Source organism: Terrapene carolina, unplaced genomic scaffold (genome assembly GCF_002925995.2).
Source record: "Terrapene carolina triunguis isolate 2854851 unplaced genomic scaffold, T_m_triunguis-2.0 Scaffold62, whole genome shotgun sequence".
Lineage (NCBI taxonomy): Eukaryota > Metazoa > Chordata > Testudines > Emydidae > Terrapene > Terrapene triunguis.
Genome location: NW_020664413.1, coordinates 48,009,525 through 48,037,093, shown reverse-complemented (window position 1 = coordinate 48,037,093; position 27,569 = coordinate 48,009,525). Strand labels below are relative to the sequence as shown.

At 38.3% G+C, this 27,569-nt stretch overlaps 1 protein-coding gene across 6 annotated transcripts in view; it reads right to left on the bottom strand.

Annotated features, from left to right (window-relative positions):
* Positions 1-27,569, bottom strand: part of GULP1 (GULP PTB domain containing engulfment adaptor 1) — a 167,514-nt gene that overhangs the window by 105,230 nt on the left and 34,715 nt on the right. For all 6 annotated transcript variants that reach the window (XM_026647632.1, XM_024201152.2, XM_024201155.2 and 3 more), the window contains 2 exons: positions 26,557-26,633; positions 10,462-10,523 (listed from right to left, as the gene is read on the bottom strand). In XM_026647632.1, coding sequence (XP_026503417.1) covers positions 10,462-10,523; positions 26,557-26,633 — 139 coding nt within the window. Of the gene's footprint in view, positions 1-10,461; positions 10,524-26,556; positions 26,634-27,569 lie in introns of those variants that run through there.

The following is a 27,569-nucleotide window of genomic DNA, read 5'->3' as shown; positions in this document are numbered from 1 at the left end:
TCCTATAAACCCAAGTGATGAAAATCATTTATTTTACATTAGCTTAAAATATTAAGTACTATTTTCTTTCCTCCCTCAAATTTACTTACGCTATAGTCAGTTTTTCTCATGAAGTATTTTCAGATAATCCTGGAGAAGATTAAACAATTGTGTTTCACTAGTTTAATGCAACAAAGAAATAAGGGCAGTATAAACAGCGTGCAGACTCACAGGCGGGAGAAGTGCCGCAGGTTGGAAGAATCCAAAGAGCAGTTAGTATCCCATTAATCTGGTAAAAGCATGTTCCAGCTCCCAGAGAAGTCAGTGGGAGTTTTGTCACTAACTTCAATGGGACAGGATCTGACACAAAGGCCCTTCAAAATTGCTATATAAAGATTCAACAAATGCCTATTTTTAAACTTCAAGTTATATTTCTGGAAATATCCCCTTTGATGTAGTGTACAATACTAAATGTTAAAGTATGGTAATGTAAACTTGCTGCAGGAAGAGGGATATTGCCACAATGGGAAAATTTCCACTTGTCTTCTCTGTAAGTAATTTTTATTACACTGACTTTGTTATTGCACAAAACATCAGAGCATGTTGGATTATCATCTCAATATCTGATTGTCCTATATAATCATTTTCTCAAAACAAATGGAGCTAACTGCTTGAGTCAAGGACAACGAGATACACAAACATGGAAGACCTAGCTACATATATACAGCTACTCTCACTGATTTCTGGCAGCTTATGTATACTATGGTATATTCTGTTTGGTGTCTGTTTCTCTCTCTCTCTCTATATATATATACACACACACTACACAGTAATATACATATAAATACTATACATTATATTATGTTTTTATCTATCTATCTAGAGAAATTGGTAAGGTCAAGTCCTCCTCTGGAATATATAGCTTATAGCTTTTATTTGCATTTCAGATCTCTGTTTTATATTCTCTACCTGATCCCTACACAGTATCCTATTCATTGGTATTGTGAAGGGACCAAGTACAGAATATGAAAGAGATATACGTAGCAAATGAGAGATTTGTTGAGTGGATTGAATATCAGAATTTGCCTTGTAATTGTTATTTCTAATGTGTATTTGTTACAGTTCATGTAGTCAGTATTCTGATTCTGTCACCTACACCTATATATATATATATATATATAAGGCTTAATTCGAATAAGGCAATAATTCACTAATGTAACTGAGATCAGAATCAGGACAAAGATATTTGACCAATGTCTCTTTATTTTGTCTTTTTTTTTTAACCAAGGGACAGGAATGTACATTTGGATAAATGAGCAAATTATATTCCATAACATTTCATTTAAACCAGCACTGAACAAACTTTAGAACAAACTAATTAAATACTGTTGAAAATCAGAGTTGTGGCTATGCCTTGATGGCATATTGGCCACCTATTTATTAAAACTACCATTAGTTGATGACACATTGGCTTAGTTACCGATCAAGTTCCAGTTATAGGAGTATTTGCTCCAAGTTTGGGTTTCAGAAATTAAAAGAAGCTAAGTGTTTTCTCTTTGTTTCAATTATTTATCATATATTAATTCTTTTATGAAAGTATCTCTTTGCCTCATCCTTTTGCACATATTTCCCTGGATGCCTGTAACTAGTACAACAGTAGCACTCTGATGTGGGCATTGATAATATAAACTTAGCCTGCAGATATCTTAAAAAGGAAGGAGGAATACAAAATCTTTGAAGTTTAATCTCCATAGCTGCATATATGAAATATGGTCCAAATTATCCAACGATTGTGGGTGAGCTGAAACTAATGCATGTATAAGGCAAACATTTGCACACATACACTAGCCAGTAGCCACATACCTATTAAAGTATACAAGCTACCCTGACTTGTGCACATGCATTGGACATTTGTGTGTATGCTTGACTGGCACACACAGTGTGCATGTGTTTTTGAATTTGGGAGCCTCCATTGCATAGGTGCTATATTCTGTACATATTATTTACATTACTGCACCATAATCTCTTAATTATTGACAGGACAGTTAATCAGCAGAGAGGATCAGTTTTGTGGTAAAAAGAATGAACTGACACTCAGGAAATCTGGGTTCAATTCTTGGCTCTGCTGCAGATTTCCTGGGTAACGTTGGACAAGTCATTGAGGGCCAGCTTTACAAAAGAGCTTGGTACTCTAAAGCTTCTCTAAGGACCTAATAAGTGGCTAGATTTTCAGACGTGCTCAGCATCCACCATGAGAGAAATGGGAATTGTTGGGATCTGAGAACTTTAGAAAATCTGGCCACTTCACTTAGCTGCCTCCATGATAGGTGAGTTCCTTTGAAAATCTAATATATATATATATATATATATATAGAGAGAGAGAGAGAGAGAGAGAGAGAGAGATATACCTATCTCATAGAACAGGAAGGGACCCTGAAAGGTCATTGAGTCCAGCCCCCTGCCTTCACTAGCAGGACCAAGTACTGATTTTTGCACCAGATCCCTAAGTGGCCCCCTCAAGGATTGAACTCACAATGCTGGGTTTAGCAAGCCAATGCTCAAACCACTGAGCTATCCCTCCCCCCTAAAAAAAAATCTGGCTCCTTAATCCCTCTGTACATCAGTTCCCCTCCTTTCTCCCACCCTCTGTTTTCTTGTTTTTCAAATGTTTGATCCCTCAAACACAACTGCCCATCTGAAGTCACAGGTTTTTCCAAGCAGTTCTCTTTGAAGATCAAAAGTTCAAGATTCTCTGAGAGAAGGGAATATCTCTTACTATGTGTTTGTTCTCTGTGTGGCACAATGGAACCCAAAGCTAGGGATCCTAACATAATACAATAATTAATAACTATGGATCTGCATTTTCTTGCACTAATTTTAATTTTCTGCCCTATTATTTAACTTTTCTTTCAATACTGAGTTTCTCATATGTTTAAACCTTTGCTATATTAATATGAAGATTATATCTAGAATATTTTGGTATTATTTAATGAAAATTATTTGAAACAATGTTAATATAATTATTTTGATATTATTATTATCATTGTCTTCTTTTCCTATGTCTCATTATATGCCCTGTTATGTTCTGCCTTTCTCTTTCATTAGTTTCTTACTTCTGACATTTTGGAGCTTTCTTCAGAATGTCTCACCATACCTAACATTTACCTTCTAATCTTTATTTTTTTTATTTTACCGTGTCTTATCATTTCCAGCATTCTTTATATCTAGTTTTCTTGAAAATGGTATACAATTTCCCTTTGCATAGTCTCATTTATTTTTACTGGCCCAAGACAATAGTCATTCCAGACTCTGCCATTTGCCTCCTTTGTTTGTGATATATTTATTACAATTTTAGAACTATTTCTCATCCTAATAACAATCATCATGGGGCTACCCTCATCCAATGGCAGCCTAATTTATAATAGGCACAAATAGGAATTCCCGAGGAAAGTGTCAGTAACAGGAAGCGGAACAGAGATAAATGTATTGGCTTAAAAGGAAAATCATGACGGAAAAAAGGAAATAAACCAAAGACGTTCAGAATCTGACAGACCTATAAGGCAGAAGGCTATAAGAGAATAAGGCCTTGTCGACACTAGATACTACCTAGGCACATCTATACTAGCAAATCCTCCTAATGGAGATGCAGCTTATTTGGGCAAGAGTATTTGCAGGTATAGTTTCTCCCAGTGTTCTGAGTGAAATAAACTATACCAGCAAAAGCACTTTTTTGCCATTATAATTGTGTCTATACCAGGACTTTTCCCAGCATTGCTATATCGGTTAGGGGTGTGATTTTTTTCACCGTGCTAACCAACATAGTTCTTCTGGCAAAACTTTTGAGCTTAGTCCAGGCCTAACAGATGATGGAGAAAGTGTTATCAGATAAAAATAAATCAGTTTAGACTGCAATGAACAAAGTTTGTGCGTTATGGCCAGGATTGATACCACATAACTTTCTCAGGCAATATTTTGTTGCAAGATATTTAATTCTAATGCCTTTGGTGCTTGTTACATATCTAACTTGTATTATAGATTTCTAATTCCAAACTGCACATTTAATAATGGGGATGAAATATCCCTGATGGCATGTTGCATAGGGATATGTGTACTGTTTGGAATATTTTCAAATGATTAATTGTCAAAGGTAGGGTAGCACAGATGGGACACAACTTTTTCTGAAAGGTTATTATTATTTTAAATGACAAGTTTGAACTTGGGTGAGAATGAATAAATTCATCCATAGCTCTACCTTGAAGTTTTAAGTTGTGAAAAGAAAATAAGCCTGAAACTGACTTGAAGAAATGGCTGTCGCATATATCACCAAGCCATTATCGGTCTCTGGGCAGTACGTTCCCATGAGTTTAGTGTGGCAATGTATAGTAAAGTATGGCAGTAATAGCCTCCAGCCTCAGTGTAATCCCAAAACCATCTTCTTACCATGATGCCAGCCACTAGCACAAATATTGGACCCACGTGGCAGATCCAATAAAAAGCACAAATGTGTGTGTGTGTGTGTGTGCGTGCCCCATGGAAATATGAAAGAAGTCAGAGAATAGCCAAATGACTACATAATGTAACATCGAAAAACAATATAATGTACTACAGAAGTGACATCGTAGAGTTATTGCTGCTTTGGGAAGAAATAACTTGCTATTGGCAGAACACATACCTTAGTTTAGTAGGGGAAGATTATGGAGAGAGAGCAACACTAACCAGAGTCTGTTATAAAACCCTATTTTAATCATCCTAAATAATTTTGTCTTGGAAAATGTGTTGAACCTGAAAACTCCCAGAATTACCTTTAAGGCAAAGGAGAATTTTTCTCAAAAGTTTGAAGACAATTCATCAATTTTTTTTTTAATTACAAGGCACTATAAGAATTACATGAATAAGAAATATTTATTTTTTTATAAAGCTTGCCTCCCTTTAGCTCAAAAATGCTTATCACCCATTTAAGCTTCCAACACAGTGACATCTTGAAAACACCCTCAGTCCTGATTCCACTGAAGGCATTATAAGCTTTCTGTCGTTGACCTCAGTGGGAGCAGGATAGGACAGTGGGAGCGGGATAGGTGGAAACAACGCCCTTCTTTTGAAATAACATCAGGAGTCATTCTCCTCTTTCCTGGTTGGAATCTCAAATGTTTAGGTTTATAAAAACCAAAACAAAAAGCACTTCTCTGAATTTTAAATTGAGAACAATGCAAAACGCCCCTTGGTTCTATAGTGCCAGGATTTCATCCCTAGTGAAAACAAATGAAATCATAGAACGCTGCCTTTGGAGGTAGTTTCTTTAATAAATAACAAGTCAGCAGTGTGTGTGTGGGGGTGGGGGTGTGGGAAGTCTAGGACTTACTTTGCTGCAGGGGCGGGTGTAGCCTCTCAATTCAATAGGTGTGTGGATGAAGGACCAGGGAGGGTCAGCGAGTGCCCAGGCTTGTGGTGTTGCTCCCATCCCTCTTGGGATGGAGAAGGGATGACAGGGGTGGGAAGGGAGAGGGGAGGATCAGAGAGGGCCCAGCCCTCTGGGATTGCTGCCCAATCTGCGGGGAATAAAGGTAGGGCAGTGCTGCTCCTGGGGGGCTGTTCCCCATCCCATAAACTTGCTGAACTTCGGCCCTGCAGGTCACTTTGGGCCTGATGCAATGATGCCAGTGGCAGCAACAACTGGATCTGGGCCTGGCTGGGGCAGGCTAGTCACTTCCCACACCATCAATGGCAGGCACAAAACTTGAGTAGCATTGCGACCTCGTGTGCCAGGTCATACCACCACTCGGGTTTGTTCTGACCTGGCCTGATTTCTGTGGATATAATTGCAGCCAAGGATCCCAACTAAAGTTGCCTCTGCTGTGCTGAAAAGTACAATAGATTGCTAATTCTTTACTAAAATATATGAAAAGGCCTTTTCCAAAGCAAATAAATGAAAAAGAAACTATCAATGAATCTTCTACAATTTGTACATAAAAGCTCCATTCTGCAAGGTGCTAGGCCTTTCAGCTTGCACTGAATTTGCTTTTGCTTGGCCTTTTTATATAAAAAGACCCATAGCAATTATAGCACATACACTGCCCTTTAAAAAAAAAGTATTTCCAGTTATGTATTACCAATTTCTTTGCTTCTCCATCATCTCAGAAATAAACATTAACTTTTTGAAAAAAAAAAAATCAGGAAAAATTCTTAGTATACTCCTTTTCTTATTCTGGAGAATTTATTTTAGTTTAGCTGATTTAAACTGAGTTATGTACTTGCATGTGATTCTATGGTATTATTTTCCATAATAAAGTTTTATTCTATTTGACTTTTTAAGCAGTTCATCTTTATTTCTTTTCACGAAACTAATTACCTTATCAAATCATTCCCATGAGAAATAGTGTCATGTTATTTTTCTTTGTCAATGTTCAAATGCAGGAGGAGATAGGAGATGCAATACTGTAGAATTCTCAATGGGATACTATTTATGTGGCCAATAAGCATTTTCTAAAAACTAATGAGTCCAGTCTCGGGAACTTCATAAATGCTTCCTAAGCTTGTACCATTATTTCACACAATATATTACTTTGGTTGGATACACTTTTTAGTGTTATAGAGTTACAAAACTGGAGTGCTACAAAAAGTAATGATGGACTTTTGTATGTATGTTCTTCATCTTTAAAGCAAAACATATATATATATATATATATATATATATATATATATATATATATATATATTGGAAGCCAAGCAAAAGGAATGAAAACAACACTTTAAAGTTGGTATTGAAAAGACAGATCCTTAACTGGTGTAAATTGACACAGCTCATTGGCCTCAGTGGATCTATGCCAATTTACACCAGCTGAGGATCTGGACCTCAGTCTCTCTGTTGTAGGTAGCCAGGAAAATTATTGCCATTGGTGGGGAGCCAGGTGTTTCAAATATTGGAGCTGTATATTGAGTTTTATATTTATATTGTAAATGAATAACAGCCTGTTTTTGTAATCTATATAAAAAACCCATAGTGAGTAAAATAATTCTTCTTTACTATATAGAAATCATACTATAGCATCATAAATTTAATACTTAATATAGTTAATTTAATTCTGGGGCTGTTATTTTGAAATATAGGCTTATAAATAGAGGAATCGATATAGTAGTTTCAAACTCAGGCACTCTAACTGACCGATCTGTTACAGGTGGTGTTCCATCTTTATATACTTTTTGGTCCCTAAATCTTACAATATTGTTTTCAAAATGCAAGATAAAAGCATGACTGGCACCTGAATTGATAGCAATGAATGTATATCACATTTGTTCACACCAGAATGTGAAAGCTCTTTAAGAGTTTCACTTGTGATATACCAACTTATGGTTACAATGCTGACTGCTGAGAAACAACTGGTCTTTGCAGGACTAAGGCGAAATTCTGCATGATTCTATTTAATGAGCTTGCGATTATTGCTGTGGTGCTTCTAGCAAAGCATGTGCAGAGCCTTGTTTATGATTAAGGCTACGTTTTAGTCACGGGTATTTTTAGTAAAAGTCATGGACAGGTTGGGCCGTAAACAAAAATTCATGGGCCTGTGACCTGTCCATGACTTTTACTAAAAATACCGGCTGTGACTAAAACTTGGGCGGGGGGCCATGGGTGCTCTGGGGGCGGTGGTGGTCCAGAGGCACCACTGGTGCTGGTGGGGGGGGGGAGGAGGCTGGCCGTGGCGCAGCACACACCCAGGGACCCCCGCTGGTGCTGGGGGGGGGGCGCGAAGTGACCACAACACAGCAGAGCTTTTGACCTGGCTCCGCGTCCCTGCAGCTCCTAGGCGGCAGAGGCAGGGGCTCTGCTGCTCCCACCACAAGCACCAGCTGCCGCAGCTCCCATTTCCCTCAGCCACCTAGGAGCTGCCGGGGGGCCATACCAGTGGGAGCCGGGGAGTCCCCCACCCCAGGTAAGTGCCTCCCCCTGCAGCACCCAACCCCTCTGCCCCTAGTCCCCTCCCACACACTGAAACTGCTGCTGCTGGCTCAGGGGCTGCCCGGCTTGGACAGCCCCTGAGCCAGCACCAGTGGCTGCAGAAGTCATGAAAGTCATGGAATCCGTGACCTCTGTGACAGACTCGCAGCCTTATTTATGATATATCAGCCAAACATTTTATACCAATGTGCTGCATTGATGGAAACTAGTAGCATGCTCTCAGCACTGGAGAAGTTACAAAGATATCCTGGTGAGTAGGCTGCACAATCTGCCAATGCTCAAGATAAGTAATAGAGAGACCCAACACAACTTAGATGTTGTGAACACATACTAAATGGTAGACATACTAGAGAATGCATTCAGCCAAATAGGCCTCTGCTTGGAATGACTGACCTTTACAATAAGCCTGAAGATAGTCTTCCACTGAATATTATTTCCATCAACAATTGTTGATTCTGGACTGTTGTTTTTTTGGGTATTACTGTGCCATCCACTGTTTCTTTGTTTCCTTCTGCATTTTGAAATACTTTCCAAAATACCTGTACCAACACCTATCTATGGGATTCCTCCGCCTCTATACAGATTCAAGAAAGAAATCAGAACTAGATAAGAAAAATGAAGATGGAGGAGGTAACTTTGACACGGACATTTATTTTATGAGATCAAAGTCCAGTTACAGTTTTGCTCTTGACACATGGATGAAGCAATGATCCCACCAAATATCTATGACAGGGAAGACTCAGATTCATAGACTTTAAAATCAGAAGGGACCATCATGATCATCTAGTCTGACCTCCTGCAAATTGTAGGCTACAGAACCTCACCCACCCACTTCTGTAATGGACCCCAAACCTTTGGCTGAGTTACTGAAGTCCTCAAAACATGGCTTAAACATGCAATTTACAGAGAATTCACCATTTACACTGGTTTAAACCTGCAAGTGACCCGTGCCCCATGCTGCAGAGGCAGGTGAAAAACCCACAGGGTCTCTGCCAATCTGATCCAGGGAAAAATTCCTTCCCAACCTCAAATTTGGTGATCAGTTAGACCCTGAGCATGTGGGCAAGACCCACCAAGCAGATACTTGGGAAATAATTCTCTGTAGTATCTCAGAGCCCTTCCTATCTAGTGTCCCATCTCCAGCCATTGGGATTTTTGCTACTGGCAGTAGCTGATGGGCCACATGCCATTGTAGGCAGTCCCATCATACTATCCTCTCCATAAACTTATCAAGCTCAGTCTTGAAGCCAGTTAGGTTTTATGTCCCCACTGCTCCTCTTGGAAGGCTGTCCCAGAACTTCACTCCTCTGATGGTTAGAAATCTTCGCCTAATTTCGAGCCTAAACTTGTTGACGGCCAGCTTATATCCATTTGTTCTTGTGTCCACATTGGTGCTTAACTTAAATAACTCCTCCTTTATCCCTCTGATGTATTTAGAGAACACTTATACCTCCCCTCAGTCTTCTTTTGTTTAGACCAGCGGTTCTCAAACTGTGGGTCGTGACCCTATTTTAATGGGGTCACCAGGGCCAGCATTAGACTTGCTGGGACCCAGGGCTGAAGCTGAAGCATGAGCGCCACCCCCACCTGGGGCAGCAGAGCTCGGGCTGTGGTCCCCTCTCTTCCCACCCAAGGCTGCGGGGCCTGGTCTCTGCTCCCCTTCTGGGGTCATGTAGTAACTTTGTTGTCAGAAGAGGGTCGCAGTGTGATGAAGTTTGAGAACCCCTGGTTTAGACTAAACAAGCCAGACTCTTTGTGTCTCCTCTCAAAAGGTAGGTTTTCCATTCATAGTAGTCATTCTCTGCACCAGTGCCATGCGTAATGGTACTAACACTTCCTGTCTCTACTGGAAATACCTTGCCTGATGCATCATAGAATTACATTAGCCTTTTTCACGGCGTATTACATTGATGGTTCATAGTCATCCTGTGATCAACCAGTACACCCAGGTCTTTGTCCTCCTCTGTTGCTTCCAACTGATAAGTCCCCAGCTTATCGCAAAAATTCTTGTTATCAGTCTGATGTGACAACCTTCAAAATTTGAAATCTTTCTAACTGTTTCTCATCACCTGTCTCTATAGGACAAATCAGAGGCCCAGAACACAATCAGAACAACAAGTGGTGGTCAGATGCATGGGGGATGAGGAAGGAATCCTCACCTCTAAGACCATGAGCTGGCTGAGGAACCTCTCTGATGAGCTGAAGTAGCTTGATACATTGGCAGCACTCCACGTGGGGAGAGGAAGAGAATCCAGGCAGCAGTGGATCCACCAATCAGAACTGGGTGAAATTTTTTGCCTGAAAACTTTTCCAGCAAACAAACAAAACTAAAAAGCAGATTTGGGAACACTAAAATATTTCACGAATTTGGGTTGATTTCACTGAATTGTTTCAGTAAAAAAAAATCCAAAAAATTGAAGCATTTTGACATTTTCACAATTTTTCTATTCAAAATGACTTTATTTCAAAAATTCCTTTCATTTTATTTTTAAAAATTTAAACAAAGAGGAAATTAATTGACATTTTCTTACCTTTGCATTGTAGGGAATATAATGCTTTGATAAAGCCTCAGGAGTGTGCATCCATGTTTTGTCTGCAAAAAAGCAAAACAAAAAAAATTGCATTAGATTAAATGCCTTATTCATTCTTATTGTACCTTTAAATGCATCAAATATCCTAATTTTATTCAGATAAGTATATTTCTATCATAGGTAATAATAAAGGGCCCCATTACCACAGTATCTCAGCTCCTCACAGACTTTAGTGAATTTATCTCTGTGAGGTAAAGCAGTACTATTATCCCAATTTTACAGATGGAGAAATTACCACAGTATCTTAGCTCCTCACAGACTTTAGTGAATTTATCTCTGTGAGGTAAAGCAGTACTATTATCCCAATTTTACAGATGGAGAAATGAGGCACAGAGAGGCTAATGGCCAGATTTGTAAAGGTACTTGGTGTCTAAAGATACAGCTAGACATCTACTGGGATTTTCAAAAGTGCCAAAGTGCCTGATTCTCTGATGCTAAAAGATACCGATTTACATCATTAGGTACCTAAATACCTTTACAATTCTGGGCCTAACAAACTTGTCCATAATCACACAAAAAGTCTGTGGCAGATCAGGCACTTGAATCCAGGTTTCCTCAGTCCCAGGGTAGTACTCTACACTGGTACACCGGAGTATCCTTCCTCTCCTGAGTACGACCACTTTGTAGAATTGCTGTACATTATCTCTAACCAAACAGAAAATAATCAGCAGAGTTGTCTGGTATTGGAGGTACAACAGATACACAGTCATGTGAAAGAGCTTCTTTTTATAAGCATGAATGCAGATCCCCGCATGCCATTTTAAAATCACATACCTTGTTTGTACAAGGCTTCAGCTGCTTCTAACTAACTTATAATATGTCAAAATGTTATGGGAATAATATTAGAACAGTGATGACAAACTATGCTTAACACTGACCGCTAGGTAAAATTCTTGCTGGAAAAAGAACGTCAAATTCGTCCAGTAACTCAATTATTTCAGGAGACAAGATAAGACCAGATAAGCAATGTCAAGCTACATAAGAAATAAATTTGACTATCCAGAAAGGCTTTGTGACTTTTTAATGGTATATAAAAACTTTTCATCCTGGGCAATTATGAGATTTTCCATTTTAATCACCTTTCACTGAATTTAAAATCAGATCTAGAGCCCTCATCTCTGGATTTCCTCCTCCTCCCTCTGAAAGTGCTATTTCAATCCAAGGTGGGTTTTCCTTGTCTTTCTAATATTTTGTTCACCATGCAGATGTTCCAAACATTGACTGCATATTACCCTTATTCTGATGTATTATGTTTATAGATCTAGAAGACTATTTTTCTTAGGTTTCTCTATTGTATTCATTTATTCAAAAATCAATAAAAAAACAATAAATCAAAAGCAAAACTGTTATCTCCAATATTTCTACAGGGAAGGTTCCTGTAAAAAAATAATGTCTTAAACCATGTTAACAATTAGGTACAGAGTTTTAAAACTTTAATCTTTCACTGGATGGCCTAAATAAAATTGCATATCTTCCTTTAATGATCCATCTAAGAAATATACACCATTGTTTTGCATTTCCTGCTGTGAATTTTATTATGCTTTGACAGCATGTGTTAACTGCTCAGTGAAACACATTTGCCTTTCCTTTTCTTTGTAATGACTATTTTAAAATGCCTAGTTTATGTAAAACTAATCTGCTAAAGTTTCAGAAGAATAATTCTGAACATCAGATTTTTAGAAATCCACATAAAATATGATGTAGAGGTGAAATTAAATATTTGGGTTGCGGCCATTTTTTTCAAATGACTAGATGGCATTCCCGATTTTTTAAAATTTGTGATGAATTACTTTACTCATGGTGAGTAGCGTTTACTTACACATATGACTATTCTCATTTCAGTTAGTATGAGTTATGGTTGCAGAATCTGGAACTTCGTTGAATGAACCACCACAAGAGTAGCGTAAGGCAAAATTCTGCCTTTGGATAAGCACATGCAATTCCCTTTGCCTTCAGTGAGTTTTCACAATAACTAAATAATTAACTTTTTCTGTTGATAACACATAAGGATGAACAAAATCCAGCTCATACTCGCTGAGTTGTGCTTGCTCTCGCAGTCTTAACAGGAGTAAAAGCAGTAACACTTATTTTTTTAACTAAACAAAGACCTACGCCTCTGAATGTGCATAAGGAACAGATCTGATTTGTAAGACAAATATCTTTACACAGTCACTTTCATAACAAAATCACAACTCAATGGAAGGCATGTGTATAAAAAAACCTGAATCTGTTCTGTAGCATACAAAGTAGTTCCCTTTGAAAGTGAAGCTCTTGCATGAAAGAACAAGATTTAGCCACGTGTTCCTTAAAGTGGCAAAAGTTAATATTTGATATTGTACAGTAGCTATAAATGTGCTTTTGGCTATGGTTGAGGAGCACACAGCATATCAGGAGTGTAAGGTGGGGAGAGAGGAAGTGTATGCAATGGTGACCTTTCTACTCCCCTGATCCTGGGTTTGCTGTGTGCTGGGCTAATCTCTCAACATAACTTCTGAGTTGAAGACTGTTCTACATTAAATCATAGAATCATAGAATATCAGGTTGGAAGGGACCTCAGGAGATCATCTAGTCCAACCCCCTGCTCAAAGCAGGATCAATCCCCAACTAAATCATCCCAGCCAGGGCTTTGTCAAGCCTGACCTTAAAAACCTCTAAGGAAGGAGATTCCACCACCTCCCTAGGTAACCCATTCCAGTGCTTCACCACCCTAAATCAGCTGTCAATGATGTGATGTGTTATTCTGGGATCACCAGGATGTAACGAACATTTAAAAAATTAATAATCAATACAGTTGGAAGACAAAAAATAAAGGAGAAAGCATCATAACCAAGATTAATTTGATCTTATATATTATATTGTATTTTGTAAAAGAATCATACTTTTAAAAATAGGTACACTATTTAGAGGGAGATGAGGGAAAAGTGGGTTTGCCAGGTAGCAGGAGGGTCCAGATTCAGAGAGAGAGGTCAGAGGAGTGTGTCTATACTGTAATCACTGGGTGTAATTACAACTCAATCTTACATAGCTTTAATCTAGCTAGCTCAGGTACCAGAGCAGTGAAGCTGTGGCAGCTCATTCTCCAGCGCAGCTGATACAAACCCATCAGGAACGCTGAGTAATTACGCATGGAGCCAGCCCACACCAAAGCTCACAATGCCATAGCTTCGCTGCTCTGGGGTTGGAGCTAAATAGATTAAAACTAGCTCAGGTATGTCATAATGAGCTGTAATCACACCCCACAATTACAGTACAGACAAGACATACCCAAAACTGGACTTCTCCCTGTTCTTTAAATGAGTGCAGTTCCAAAACACTGCACAATTACACAGGACAACCTATCTTGAAATGTGAATTTAAAATATTAATGAAAATGTTTTAATGGTTCTGCATTTCTTATGACTGTAAAATTTCCACTGACTTAAGTGGCATACCATCAGATGTCTACCTACATAAGATAAGTCTTTGTTGGTAAAAACATCCCTCATGAAATGTCAGTAAGGCACCTGCAGACCCCCACAAATTTGTTTGGCAATGCCAGAAGAAATAATAATTACAGCCTAATTTTACGTCCAAATAACTTCATCATGCTTAGGTTATTCATTTAGCTTCACTTTGAAAAATCAACTTTTTCCCCCAACAGGACCAGTTCAATTCTGGTACCCATAAAATCAATGGCAAACTCCCATTGACTTCAATGGGCAAGGATTTCATTACAGATTTCAGTGCGAGGTCATCTCCCTACCCACCAGCTCCAGAATGTGATGCCAAGAGACTTACAGGGGTTGTGGTAAGGAAGGAATACTATGAGTAATGTGTCCATCATGACCTCTGTGTTTGTGCAGGGAAGATAAGGGGATGGAGCTTTGCTGTTAAAAAGAAGGAAGGGGGAAAACTGATGTACCTGGCCAGGGTCTTGTTAAAGTGGGAGACATCTTGATTCTTTGAAGGACTCATACTATTCACCATAGAACTCTAATGGCACTTCTACATTACCCCTCAGTTCGGACTATCAATATGTCAATAGCAGTGAGCACCAAAGAGCTGTGCTTTAACTCACCCATGTGGACACTGCAGGCGCAAACTAAAAGGTTCCTAGTTCGCATTACCATAGTTCTCTTCAAATAGGACTATATTTAAGTGAGGTAGGAACCTTTTAGTTTGTGCCTGCAATGTTCACATAGGGGAGTGACTGCACAGCACTCCTAATTACACCCCCATAGTCCAAACTTTGGGGTAGCATAGACATGCCCTTAGTTAGCAGGTAGCAGCTTGTGAACACCTCATAGGGACACTGGCGCATTAGCTGTAAACGTCACACTAGCATTGGAATCCCATTAGCATGGGGCTGCTTGTGGCTGCAGGTTGGCAGCACTGTTTGCATATTAAGCAAGACCATGCTTAGGCAAAATTCACATAAATGGCAAAGATGTACTGAAAAGTCACAAGAAATATCTCCTAATCCTTATTTTTCCCTTGCATGCTAAGTTCTGATTTGCTTTCTGGCAGTGTCTTGCAGCATCTTTTTAAAATTTTGCTGTGATTTCATCTCATTTCAAGGCAACAGGAAAATAAGACCATTTTAGACAAATAAAATCCAGGAAATGGCAGAGACATTGCATCAAAAAGCCACACTGAACATTATGAGAAAACAAAACAGAGATACTCAATTTAACAGATGAATTCTTTCAAGAGTAAAATGCAGTTTGTTCTGCTCCCTCATCCCTTCCTTTTAAAATTAATTTTAACAGGCCTTCTTAGTTTAGTACTTAATTATTCATTTTCAAATAATAAACAAAACAGAACTTTATAATGCAATCAACAAAACAAATAGCTGATATTATTATTATTATTGTATCACTTATATAGCACCAACTGTGTGTTAATACTTTACAGACATATAAAACCGCAAGGCCCCAGCACAGAAGAACTTGAAGTCTAAATAAAGCTAGCAAACATACACATATAATATACTGAAAGAATTTTTTTTAAAATGATGTAGTGTACTAGGCTTGAGTTTACTGAGCAGCTAAAGGCAATCTGAACTAATAAATTCATAGCTTTCAGTACCCCTGGTAGTATGAATGACTTAAGACTTAAGAGCAACATGCAGGCACAATATTGGTGTGCATGGAATAACAGCCTACTGTTTAAATGCAAAAGGAATTTGGTGACACACATTAGAGAGGAACTTGCATAAAGGGCTAAGATACAAGCCCGTACATTTCTGAGCATTATGAACTTCAGCCAAAACCTATTAAAACGTGAAAGTAAAATTCTACACTGAATATTTTGGGAGTGCACAAAGACTGGAAAGAGGGAAACACCAGCTGTGAAGTGGATCCCACAGATATTCTTCTGCTATAGGGCAGCAAAGAGGGAAGGGACACCTGAGTGGTATGTACTTGGGATTGGCAATACCCCTAGCCAACAGGCCTTTAAGCCTCCTTGAGGATGCTGCATAAACACTTGCAATAGCAAGGCCCTTCTCCTAGAGTTTTATTGACCGCTAGACTGGATTAATGTCCTGCTATTACACAGATGCTCTGCGGCTGGGCAGGATTGGCTCCTTATGCCCTCTTCTCCTATACTGCACCAGCGCTGTAAGGAAAGGACTGACTCCATGAGAGTTGCATGGATAACACTCTGAAAATGTAAGGAACAGTAGGAGTGTTCAAGTGTATTTTAGCTTAGCTCACGACCACACGTATCCCCCTCCAGAATGAACAAAGATTCTTTCATGACCTGCATTGCCTAATGCATGGTCAAAGTATCACAGTATATGGAAACAGGAAGAACCAATTAGAGGTGTTTCAGGGGCATACTGACTGTGGGCAGCTTTACCATCAAAATCACTTATGCATTAACTATGGGACAAATCCTGCAATCCTTACCAAGGTAAAACACCCTTTGAAGTCAACAGGATTTGGGCCAATAAAATTTATTAAAACACAGTGTCTTTACTAGCACAGGAAGTTAGAAGATGGCCTTGAGAGCCTTTCATGTGAAATCTGTGTGAGGGGGCACTATTAAAGGTGTCAGTGGTTACTACTTTCAGTGCGGTGACCCCCTCTCCAAAGTGCATGGCACTACCATCTGTGCCAGCTACACTGAGGGAGGAGAGGGATAGTTAGATTATTTTTTTCAATTAATGACCAAAACAGTTTTGCACTATTACTTCGGTTGGGGATCAACACTTCCCTCACACTAATGCCAGTATCTTAGTGCCCTAGCTGTTTATGCCACAGTTCACTCCGCTTAACTCTGCTCTCCCAGCACATCTCATAATGTTAGTCTTCTGAGGGTCAATACCTCTGTATGAATGACAAGGAAGAGGTATCAGGGTAGTCACTTCCACACTGTATACATTCTGTTTTGAATTTGGTTATCTATCTTCATATCAGTAAAGAAAAACTTCACAATAGGACACAAAAATGAACACCCTATTGGTTCATCTGGTGATGTATCTTGCCTCCATTAGTAACTTATTGCAGAGAAAGGTGAGCGCCTGCAACTTGCACGTCAGTTAATTACTCAATGCTGTACATTACATACATTTTTCTTCACCCCTACAGGACAGGAGTTTATATCCTGAAGCATGAAATTTGATTACCATTGTCATAGCTTTCTCTTGAAAACAGTAATTACAGTGTTATTAGTGGTCATACATTTATCCATTTTGCTATCACCCAACCACAGTGTGTGTCTCAATGACAGTAGGAGCAGAGAATTACAGATGTGACTACGACCTAAGTGTTTGATAAAAGTAATTTTTTAAAGTTACTAGGTTACTATGATTAAGCACACAATCAAAATTATGAGCCAAATTCTGCCCATAGGTATGCATAGACAACTCCCAGTGAAATATACGTGATACAAAAACTAAGTGTTGTGTTGTTGGTGTTTTTTTCTCCACCCCCAGTATCTCTCCTCCCCCAGTGATTCTTGGAGACAAGCATTCATTCTTTGTCAAGACACTGAAGTCTTATCTTCCTAGAACAGAATGAGGTTTGCAGAATGTAGAGCCTTTCAGTGTCCTTCCATCATGAGATTCAGGGCCTTATGAATGGCTTTCAATGGCTGCTTATTAAAATAACAAAATGTTATTAAGGCAATGTTGAGTTTGCATAGTTACAAAATTACGAAAAGTCAGGAAATGCAAATGCTAGATTCAAACAGTGACATTATCTCAACCTTATTTCATATACTGTGTGTTTTATGCCATACATTTTAGGACATAGATCATAATAAAGTGATCTACATATTTAAGCAGAAAAAAAAGAACCGAAATAATACATATGTAACACTGATCATGAATCCTCAGCTTTTGAATTTCTTCACTTTTTGTGACACTAACTATGCAGGTTTAATGATGTATGAACTTTTTTTTAACAAAAGGATTAGAATTGTTAAGCTAGTCACTTTGTGCATCTTACAAGTTCTGCTGCTCCCTAATGACTATGTTGTGGCTTAGCCAGAAGCCCTGAAAGGGGCAGCGTGTGACTGTATTGCTTCAGGAGCAAGCCAGAGATGGTAGTGCGACTCAGAGAGTGGTCCCAGGTTCCTCCCCCTCCAGAGGGAGAAGTAATTTTTGCCAGCCCAATGCATGGTGCAAACTACTACTGTTTCCATTACAATTTAACTGTGCTGGTTGGCACATTAGGTGAACAGGGTCAGAGAGGAAGCAGATGGAATCCAGGCTCTATCCATTCTTCACCCTTGACTACCCACCCCCCACCCATCTTTGCAAGAGGGGGAGTTAGAAGTACTGTAGTGGCTGCTCTCACCACAGGACTGAAACTTGTGGTATAGTGAGCCTGCAAAGAGAAGTGTGTTTTATACCTCCTTGCTCCCTTGCATAGGTGTGGAACACAGATCAACAATTCATTTTGTGGAAAATTTTGAAATTCAATGTTTTATTCCAATTTGCGAGGCATCCCCCCCCCTCCAAAAAAAATCAAAAAGTTTGACCAGCTCTAAGTATATTTTACCACCCTTTCCTAAATCACAAATTATTAGAGGAAATTTGTGTGAGTGTTCCAAGGGGGAAAAGATCACTTCTGGAGAGAGACCAAGCATGGAACAAGTCAGCCTGCCACTGGGTCACTGGCCCCTTTAAAGGGGAGATGGGGCCAGCCTGAGCTAACCCATAATTAATTAGCCTGAGGCGTAGGATCAAGGGCAGGCTGCAGAGATGCTCAGGAAGAGTGGAAGAAGCTTTTTCTTTGTTGGGACTTTTGGTTGGACTCTTGTTACTCTGATCGCGTCAAATTTGCAAATGAACCGAAGCTCAGCAGTTTCTCTTTGGAGTCTGGTCCTGACGTTTTTTTGCTGTAAGATGGCTACCTTCTCCAACGCATCATCAGTGATCTACAACCCATCCTGGACAATGATCCCTCGCTTTCACAGGCCTTGGGAGGCAGGGCAGTCCTCACCCACAGACAACCCACCAACCTTAAGCATATTCTCACCAACAACCACACACCACACCATAACAACGCTAACTCAGGAACCAATCCATGCAACAAACCTCGATGCCAACTCTGCCCACATATCTACACCAGCAACACCATCACAGGCCTAACCAGATCAGCTACAACGTCACCGGTTCATTCACCTGCACGTCCACCAATGTTATATATGCCATCATGTGCCAGCAATGCCCCTCTGCAATGTACATTGGCCAAACTGGACAATCACTACGTAAAAGGACCAATGGACACAAGTCAGATATCAGGAATGGCAATATACAAAAACCTGTAGGAGAACACTTCAACTGCTCTGGCCACACAATAGCAGATGTAAAGGTAGCCATCTTACAGCAAAAAAACTTCAGGACCAGACTCCAAAGAGAAACCGCTGAGCTTCAGTTCATTTGCAAATTTGACACCATCAGATCAGGATTAAATAAAGACTGTGAATGGCTAGCCAACTACAAAAGCAGTTTCTCCTCCCTTGGTGTTCACACCTCAACTGCTAGCAGAAGACCTCACCCTCCCTGATTGAACTAACCTCGTTATCTCCAGACTGATTCTTGCCTGCATATTTATACCTGCCTCTGGAAATTTCTATTACATGCGTCTGATGAAGTGGGTATTCACCCATGAATGCTGATGCTCCAATACATCTGTTAGTCTTAAAGGTGCCACAGGACTCTCTGTTGCTTTTAATTAAAGTGGTGGCTCCATTCAATTGACTGCTGTGACCTCTACAATGGGTGACAGGAATCTTGCTGCCTGCATTATGTACAGGATATTCAAGCTGGGAAATGTACAGACTTTTGTCTGTACAAATTGCAATCACAACTGCATACCTACATTCTTATGCTCAAACTGACCCTGAAGTTTCAAAAGAGAAATCTTTAGGTAAAAAGTTGACCTCCGTTACTTTTCTCCCTTTCGGTACTCTAGCATGTTGCTACATTTTTCTGAATTGCTGGATATTACTACAATGAAGCAACATTTTTTCACTAGTGAAATTTGAAGGGAAAAGTATCCACCAAACTTTATTCTGGTATAAAGAATAACATTTATCTGATGTTATTAAATCACCTTTAGTCTTATAGAACTGTTGGAAATATTCCAAAGTAAATGAACTCAAAGTCATCCAATGGCCACCACAATGGTACAAAATTTCAGAATGGAGGCTACAAAAGGGGAAAAAATGGTAGAGATGACTATTAAAAAAGATCCAAATAAAAAACAAGACTGTATGTGTGAGAGAGTGTATGTATTTATATATAGCTATATAACATTTTTTACTTCTAGCACAGCATTTGTTTGACAGAAATATGGTGTAAGTTTAATCATAGTTTGGAAATTCATGCCAAATTTCCAGCAGTTTCATAAGACTAAGAGAGTGAGCAAAATATGAAATAACCCTTATCACTCTTATCAGGGTATGGCATTGTGAGTACATATCCAAAATTTAATTCAACAGACAAGAAATAATTTTTCATGATAGCCAGCAATTTAAAAGATTGAGAAATATGCTTTAGTACAGGAGTTCTCAAACTGGGAGTCAGGACCCCTCAGGAGGTTATTACATTGGGGGTTGCAAGCTGTCAACCTCCACCCCAACCCCGCTTTGCCTTCAGCATTTATAATGGTGTTAAATATGTTAAAAAGTGTTTTTAATTTATAAGGGGGGTCACACTCAAAGGCTTGCTATGTGAAAGGGATCACCAGTAAAAAAGTTTGAGAACCATTGCTTTAGTATGAAGCAAGAGAAAGTTAACCAACAATTGTCAAAACATGTCATTCCACCAAAAAAGTCACTGCAGACCTTTAACTCCCTGATATTCAAATACATATCTGCCTATATGAAAGTTTTACACACATACTAAACCTCTATGTGCTAACACAAATGTTTAAGTACCTGTCTACGTACATGAAGAATTACCCATTTTGGCCACATAACTGCAGGATTCGGGCACATGTGCAACTGTGGAAGCCACATTTCCGTGGCCAGTTTTGAAAATTTGGCCCACAATGTCCAACTTACTATACAAATGGGCAATAACGAACACCAATTCTAAATGGATAATTTATTGGTTATAGAGCTCAAATTCTTTGGCTTGAAAGCCTTTATGTAAAATATTTGACCTTATGTACATTAAGCTGTTTAAATTGTCCTAAGGCCCTGAATCTCACAATGGAAAGAGACAAAAAGGCTCAACATTCTTCAAAAAAACTATTATGTTCTAGAAAGCTACAGCTTCAGTGCCCGGAGAGCAAATAATGAACCTATGTCTCTAAGGACCTTCCTAGGCTTAGCAGAGGGGAAAATTGGTTATTTTATTCAGGTGAAAATCAGAGCTCTTTCTTTTGAGCTGCCTAAAATACTTTGATAAGTAGGAACCTATCATATGATTATTATAAGAATGCTCTAAGGATATTTTGGACAAATTAACAAACAGGGAAATACCAAATTCTAAAACCTAAAGGGCCACACTACCCTCTCACCCACAGAAACATGAAAGAGAGGAGAATATATTGCAAAATATTGTATGAGTTAGAACTTTCCCAGCTGCTGCCTAATGCTTCCCACGTGGTGAAAAATATGGGACCAAAGAGTAGCGGTACAACTGCATGAAGTTCCAAAATGAAATCAGACCAGAACCCTACAAACCCAAGAACATCACTACAGAGAAACTTTCCCTTTACATTTCTCGCTCATGGTTACTCTCAGAAATCATGTTGATATATTGGCTCTTCCCTATATGTCTGTACACTGCCCAGTTCTGCTTCCCTTGCCCCAAATCCATGGATGCCTTCTGATTGGTATTCATTCCAGGGGACTTGCTTAGATCCTGGGGTAGTATGAGAGCATATTGCAGAGATCTCACTTTTTTGCCCCATCTTCCACTTATTTTCACCCCTCTGCAGAGGTCAATGGAGAAGATAATTTGGTCCCTACATGTTAAAGATTTTTGAATTCTCTCTCATATTTTACATATTGGAAAGGAAACCTAGCAGCCTACTGAGAACAATATAATAGTTACAAAAGGTCCTTAGAAAATAAAATGTGTTAGGTTACTAACCCAAAAGGGCCTCTGTCATTGAAATTCTGGTTTCACCTGTCACTATATTTCAAACACTAGAAGGGCTACGACTGAAACCATCTGATAATCTTTCATGCAAAAATTCTAATATTTGAAGCTAGTTAAAGTATTAAGAAGAAGAAAATGACCAATTTCTATATCAAAAGGCCAACGAAACTGGAGTAGCAAAGGGCTATTTGGCATGCAATTCTGTACCTTTCACATGCTCCAAGTTTCACTCTTGTAAGTATGGTTGTCTAGTGAAAAAAAGCCAGGCATTCACATTATATGTTAGCTTTTTACTTTATTTTTATTTAGGCCTCGTTTTCTAATGAAATAAAACTCTTAGGCAGGTGATCATTATTTTTATGAAAAAAACACAAATGTTATTGAGTGACTATCTAAGAAAAAAATACCACAGCAACAAGAACACAATAAGAACAAGGATAACAACTTTTAAAATTCTGGAAAATTGCTAATGCATTCCACACAGAGAGTTTCCACAGGTTGTACTACAATAGAAAATACCCTTCTTTCTTTTTTATTTTATATTTAAAAATTTGTGATAAATTAATTACATACATCTAAATAAGAAATGTGAAACCAAAGGAAACTAGCAGTAGAAGAAATTGGTTTTTATATGTTACTATTATTTATTTATGTGCCATAGGTATTTCCTCCACTTTTATGGCTTCACTTGTTTCCTTCATGTCCAAAGGAAGAATAGGAAACACTAAACTTATGTTGTCTGTGAAATGTAGCATGAGATTATAATAATTCTGAAGATCATTTTATAGACAATCCATTCAAGTGAAATTGTATTCTGTAACTTTTCCTTGAGGCATTCTTGTGATATTTCAAACTTTGTCATTAAATTTTGTCTGTCTATTTCCATAAATGACTGTCATAAAGAACCATGATCATTTGGCTTAGCTGTCAGTACAGATACAATTTCTCATACTTTGTCATTTGTAATTACTTCAATGTATTAAAGTTAGTGTTGTGGGGGTCTTCCATGTTTCATGAATCAATCACCTGGCAGCAATCATAACTGTTAAAAATGTTGTTTTTCCACATGATGTTAGAGAATTCAGATTTTCCCACAGAACAGTAGTCTTGACATAGACCTGTGTATCCATATCCAAACTAAGGCTGACACCTGTGCATTTATTTTTCGATGAATCAGGGCATTAGAGTATAACAAACTATGGGCCAAATTCAGTGCAGATCCACACCCTGAACAAGTCAGTGAGATTTCACAGCTTGTCATTCAATGCTGAATTTGTCCCAGAGTGAAAAAATGTGGCCTTCAATTGCCTATATTTCCACCATGATTACCCTGTGCTTAAAAATGTCCCGTTCCATATGACAAAAATAATACATTTTCCCTGTGCTTCTAATGCAGCATAAATCAACAAACAGTAGCTCCATTTTGTTAACTTTTCTGTTTGTGCATCAGTATGATCACTTTCTACAGTAATATCTATAAATTCCAGGCTACAGAGCCAGCAAGAAAAACAGACACCCTTTAAGATATGGCCTCAAATACTGATGACTGTTCATTTAAAAGTTAATAATCTAATGCTTTCTGTTTGCTTATATATTTTACACACACACACACACACACACACACACACACGGGGTGTGTGTATGTGTATATATATGTTTAGACCCTGATCATCCCTTCAGTTATATACATGTGACTTGGATACCAATATTAATAATAAGGATCACCTATATGTAGTCACAACATTTATGATTGCCCTTACAATACGTAATCTCTTTCTTTACTATAAACATATTAAATTCCCAGAAGAGCTTACAACTAAGACTGAAGACAATAAAGACAAGTCATACGGAAACAGCTGAGATTAGGGAGAGTGTGATCTCTGCCCATCTCTACTAATATAACTATCTATTGCTGCAGTTGAGGAGAGGAAGTTTTGCAAAATAGTCACCTTGCTTGATTGGGTATCACTATACAAAGCTAAATTAAAGGTGATACATCGTAAGGATGGGACCAGGCACAGAAAAATGGGTCAGAGGAATACACAGAGAAACATATATGTGTTATATGTTTGACCTAACGAAAACTTTCACACCTTTTGACAGTGAAGAAGCAGGAATTTGTACAGTGCTGTTTTGAAAACATGTTTTAGAAAAACAACTTTCCAACATCATTGACAATGACATCTCAGTTTTCCCCTTAGTTTTTAATAAGATCCATGAAAACTCTATTAATATAAATTGGTATATAATTTGCATCTGTTGATTTTAAAAGTAGACAGTTTTCATTCTGATATTCATTCTTTTTCATGGTTCTTAAATTATTTAAAGTTTCTGCAACTCAAACACAAAGTACATTGTCTCCATGAAATATAAAAATGGATAGGCAATCCAGCTCTTGTTAAAGTCAGTGGAAAAGTTCCCACTGAGTTCTATGCTACTTTGATCAAAAGTATCAAAAGCATAAGTATCAAAATTTAATAATCATGATACTTCGTGATCTTACATTTATATTGCACTTTAACATAACAAATCAGGGAAAGTATTGTTCAGTGAAGCCTGTGTTCCTATAATCTGTTCTCACCAGATACCCGTATTATTTTCAATTACAACTTTTGTCTGCAGAGATTCTAATTCTTTATGATCACATGTGTGAATAAGTGCTTCCTGAACTTATGAATGCTTTCAGTTGTCATTATTAGGCTGAAAGATGGGTGGGTTGATTTTACCTATTCAATTTGAGATTTCAATTAATCAATTAAACCCTCACCTAATTTGATTACTCGGACATTGAACACAATTGGTTCTTGAAAATTGCGTCGTAAGTCGAAAGGTTGTAACTCAGAACTGCAATCCACTCTATTGCGGGACTGAGCGTCGAAAAGTCAATACCAATGGCCGTAAGTCGAATCAGGGTGTCAATTCAGAAATATCATTAAGTGCCGTTCGTCTTAAGTCGAACGTCGTAAAGTCGAGGACTGCCTGTATTTAACTAAACATATAAGGGCCACATAAGACATACAATATGTTGTGGGTGGGGGGAGGGGAGGTAACGCAGAAGGGATGGGGACTATGTTCTGTGGTGTATCCCTGAGCTTCAGAGGATTGGGAGCCACAATGATTAAGTAAGGAAGAATCTGACCATAGGATAACCCAATAGCCAAGTGAACTACCAAGAAAACCACCACAAAACATAAGGAGTCTGGAAGAACAGGCCACTTCTCATGGAGGGAGGGACCAAGTTGCAAATAGTATCAGCAGCCAATAGAGCAGAATAGGGGAAAAGTTTATCTACAGGAAAAAACTCTTCCCCTGGCTGGGGGGGACGGGGACATGTGGAAACTAATATAAAATGTGTGAAAATTGTTTATAAAAACAAATATGCTAAGGAAAACTAGGCAACACCAATAAACACAATGCGTCTCCAGGAAAACATTTGCATATAGATGGGTCTGTGGCCGTAGCATCAATAAACTAAGTAGATGTATTCTCCACAAGGGTCACAGAGATATTGTTACTGCATTTTGTTAGATTCTATTATAAGTCTCCTTAAGCTTCTAACTTTAATATAGAGAGATGTGGCAAATATGAGGCTTTTTTGTGGTGTAAATGGATGGATTCACATTGACTTTAATGGAGTTTTACTTATTTACACCCGCAGAGACTTTGGTCGATGGTCTTTATCTTAATAAAGACTTAATGGTCTTTAGAACAAAGATCTATTTGAATTCTGTGAACATAAGCCCAGAAAATGCAGCTCTTATTGTTAATGTTTTCCTCATTATTAATACACAAATATCATTTTCTGTTAAATGTTTTCAGTCACATCAGACAAATTTGTTTGTATTTGCTTAAAAAGAAAATCTATCTGTAAAACTCTGTCCAAAAATTAAATACATTAAAACAACCAAATGAAAAAAATGAATGAATGAACTGAAAGATCTATAACTAGGAATTTAGCTGTTAGACACTATTTGGCAGTAGATACATACACTTTTAGAAAGTCTCTTTTTCAACATAAACACAGATTAATTTTAGCCTTCAAAGCCCAGGCCTTTAGAATGAACAAAGAGTTGCTGTAACACAGGGTGGTTTAGTTCTATTAAAATTTGACTTTCCAAAACAACTTCACTGGGAATAAAAGCTCAATCACTAGAAACAATAAACAGCAGCACAGAGACCTCCATGCCTCCCATTAGCTGTTCTAACACCCTCTTGCATTCCCTCTGATCAGAAATCAATAATGGAAATAGCATGAGCTTCAGTACAGGCTCTCACAGCCTTATACTACAGACAGAAGACTCTTTATAGGTATGCATCTGGAGTGACTTGCTCCATATAATTTCCAGAAAGTCATTCCTTTCTAAACTAATTGGTCCAATACAACTACTCAGAAAGGAACTATTCTGTAATACTAATATTTTTAACCTTTACAAGTATTTAGGCAGAATTGCTTTGGTCTCCCATATAATGAAAGCCAAACTATTTACCTTTCTTTCTGCCGAAAGCACGGTTCATGTTGAGAATCAGCCAGTCAAATATGTTTTCTGTTTTGTGGCACTTCAACCTGAGAAGTAATGCACAAAAGGAAAGAATAAGGAGACAAATCTATAATACAATGTCAAGTTAACAGATTATTTAAATATTATGTGACATTCAAAATGTATTTAAACTGAATTGGCCAACTTACATGTACATATATCTACAAGCATAGGCCTGCCTTTATTATATATGAACATTGGTGTTTGTACAAATTGATGGTTATTTGTAAATCTAAATACCTATCAAATTGCACAGGTTGCATGCACAGGTATAAGAAAGCAAATGGGTGCCAGACAGATTTCCTATGTACACATATAGAGTGTAACTAAAGTATCCTCTTCTACTAGACTCAAAAGGGAGACTTAAGTAGGGAAACTGTGTCCTTTCTGAAATAGTTAATTTAAAGAAAGAGAATGGGAAATAGTCTGCTTACGAAAAAAAAAATCAGGTGATTCAGGAAAGTATTTCTTTGAATGTCCCAGAGAAACTGAATATGATTATTGGAAAGCTCCCCTCACTGCGATTTAACAGACACAAGTGGAAATGAGTTAAATATATACTAAACAACAAATATTAAGTATACACAGACACAAAAGGAAGTTTTAAAATGAGTGCTGAATATCTAGTGTGAAAATGAATAAGAACATTCAGTAAGACATATCCTGTATTTATATTGCCCTGTTTTGTGCCTTGAGACACAACTCTTTTCAAGTTATGCTCCCCAGAAAGATTTTCCTTCAAACCAGTGTCATCTGCTGATGACAGTATTCCCACCATATCAGACCTGAATCCTTTACATACACCTACCTCCCAGACTGGAACAGATAGGTAAAGGATACAGGTCTGATATGGTGGGAACACTGGATGGATAGATAGATAGATAGATCCTCTGACACAAAATTCTTATCCTGATTTCAGACTCTAACCCTGATAATATCCTTAGAATTGTATTTTCTTTTTG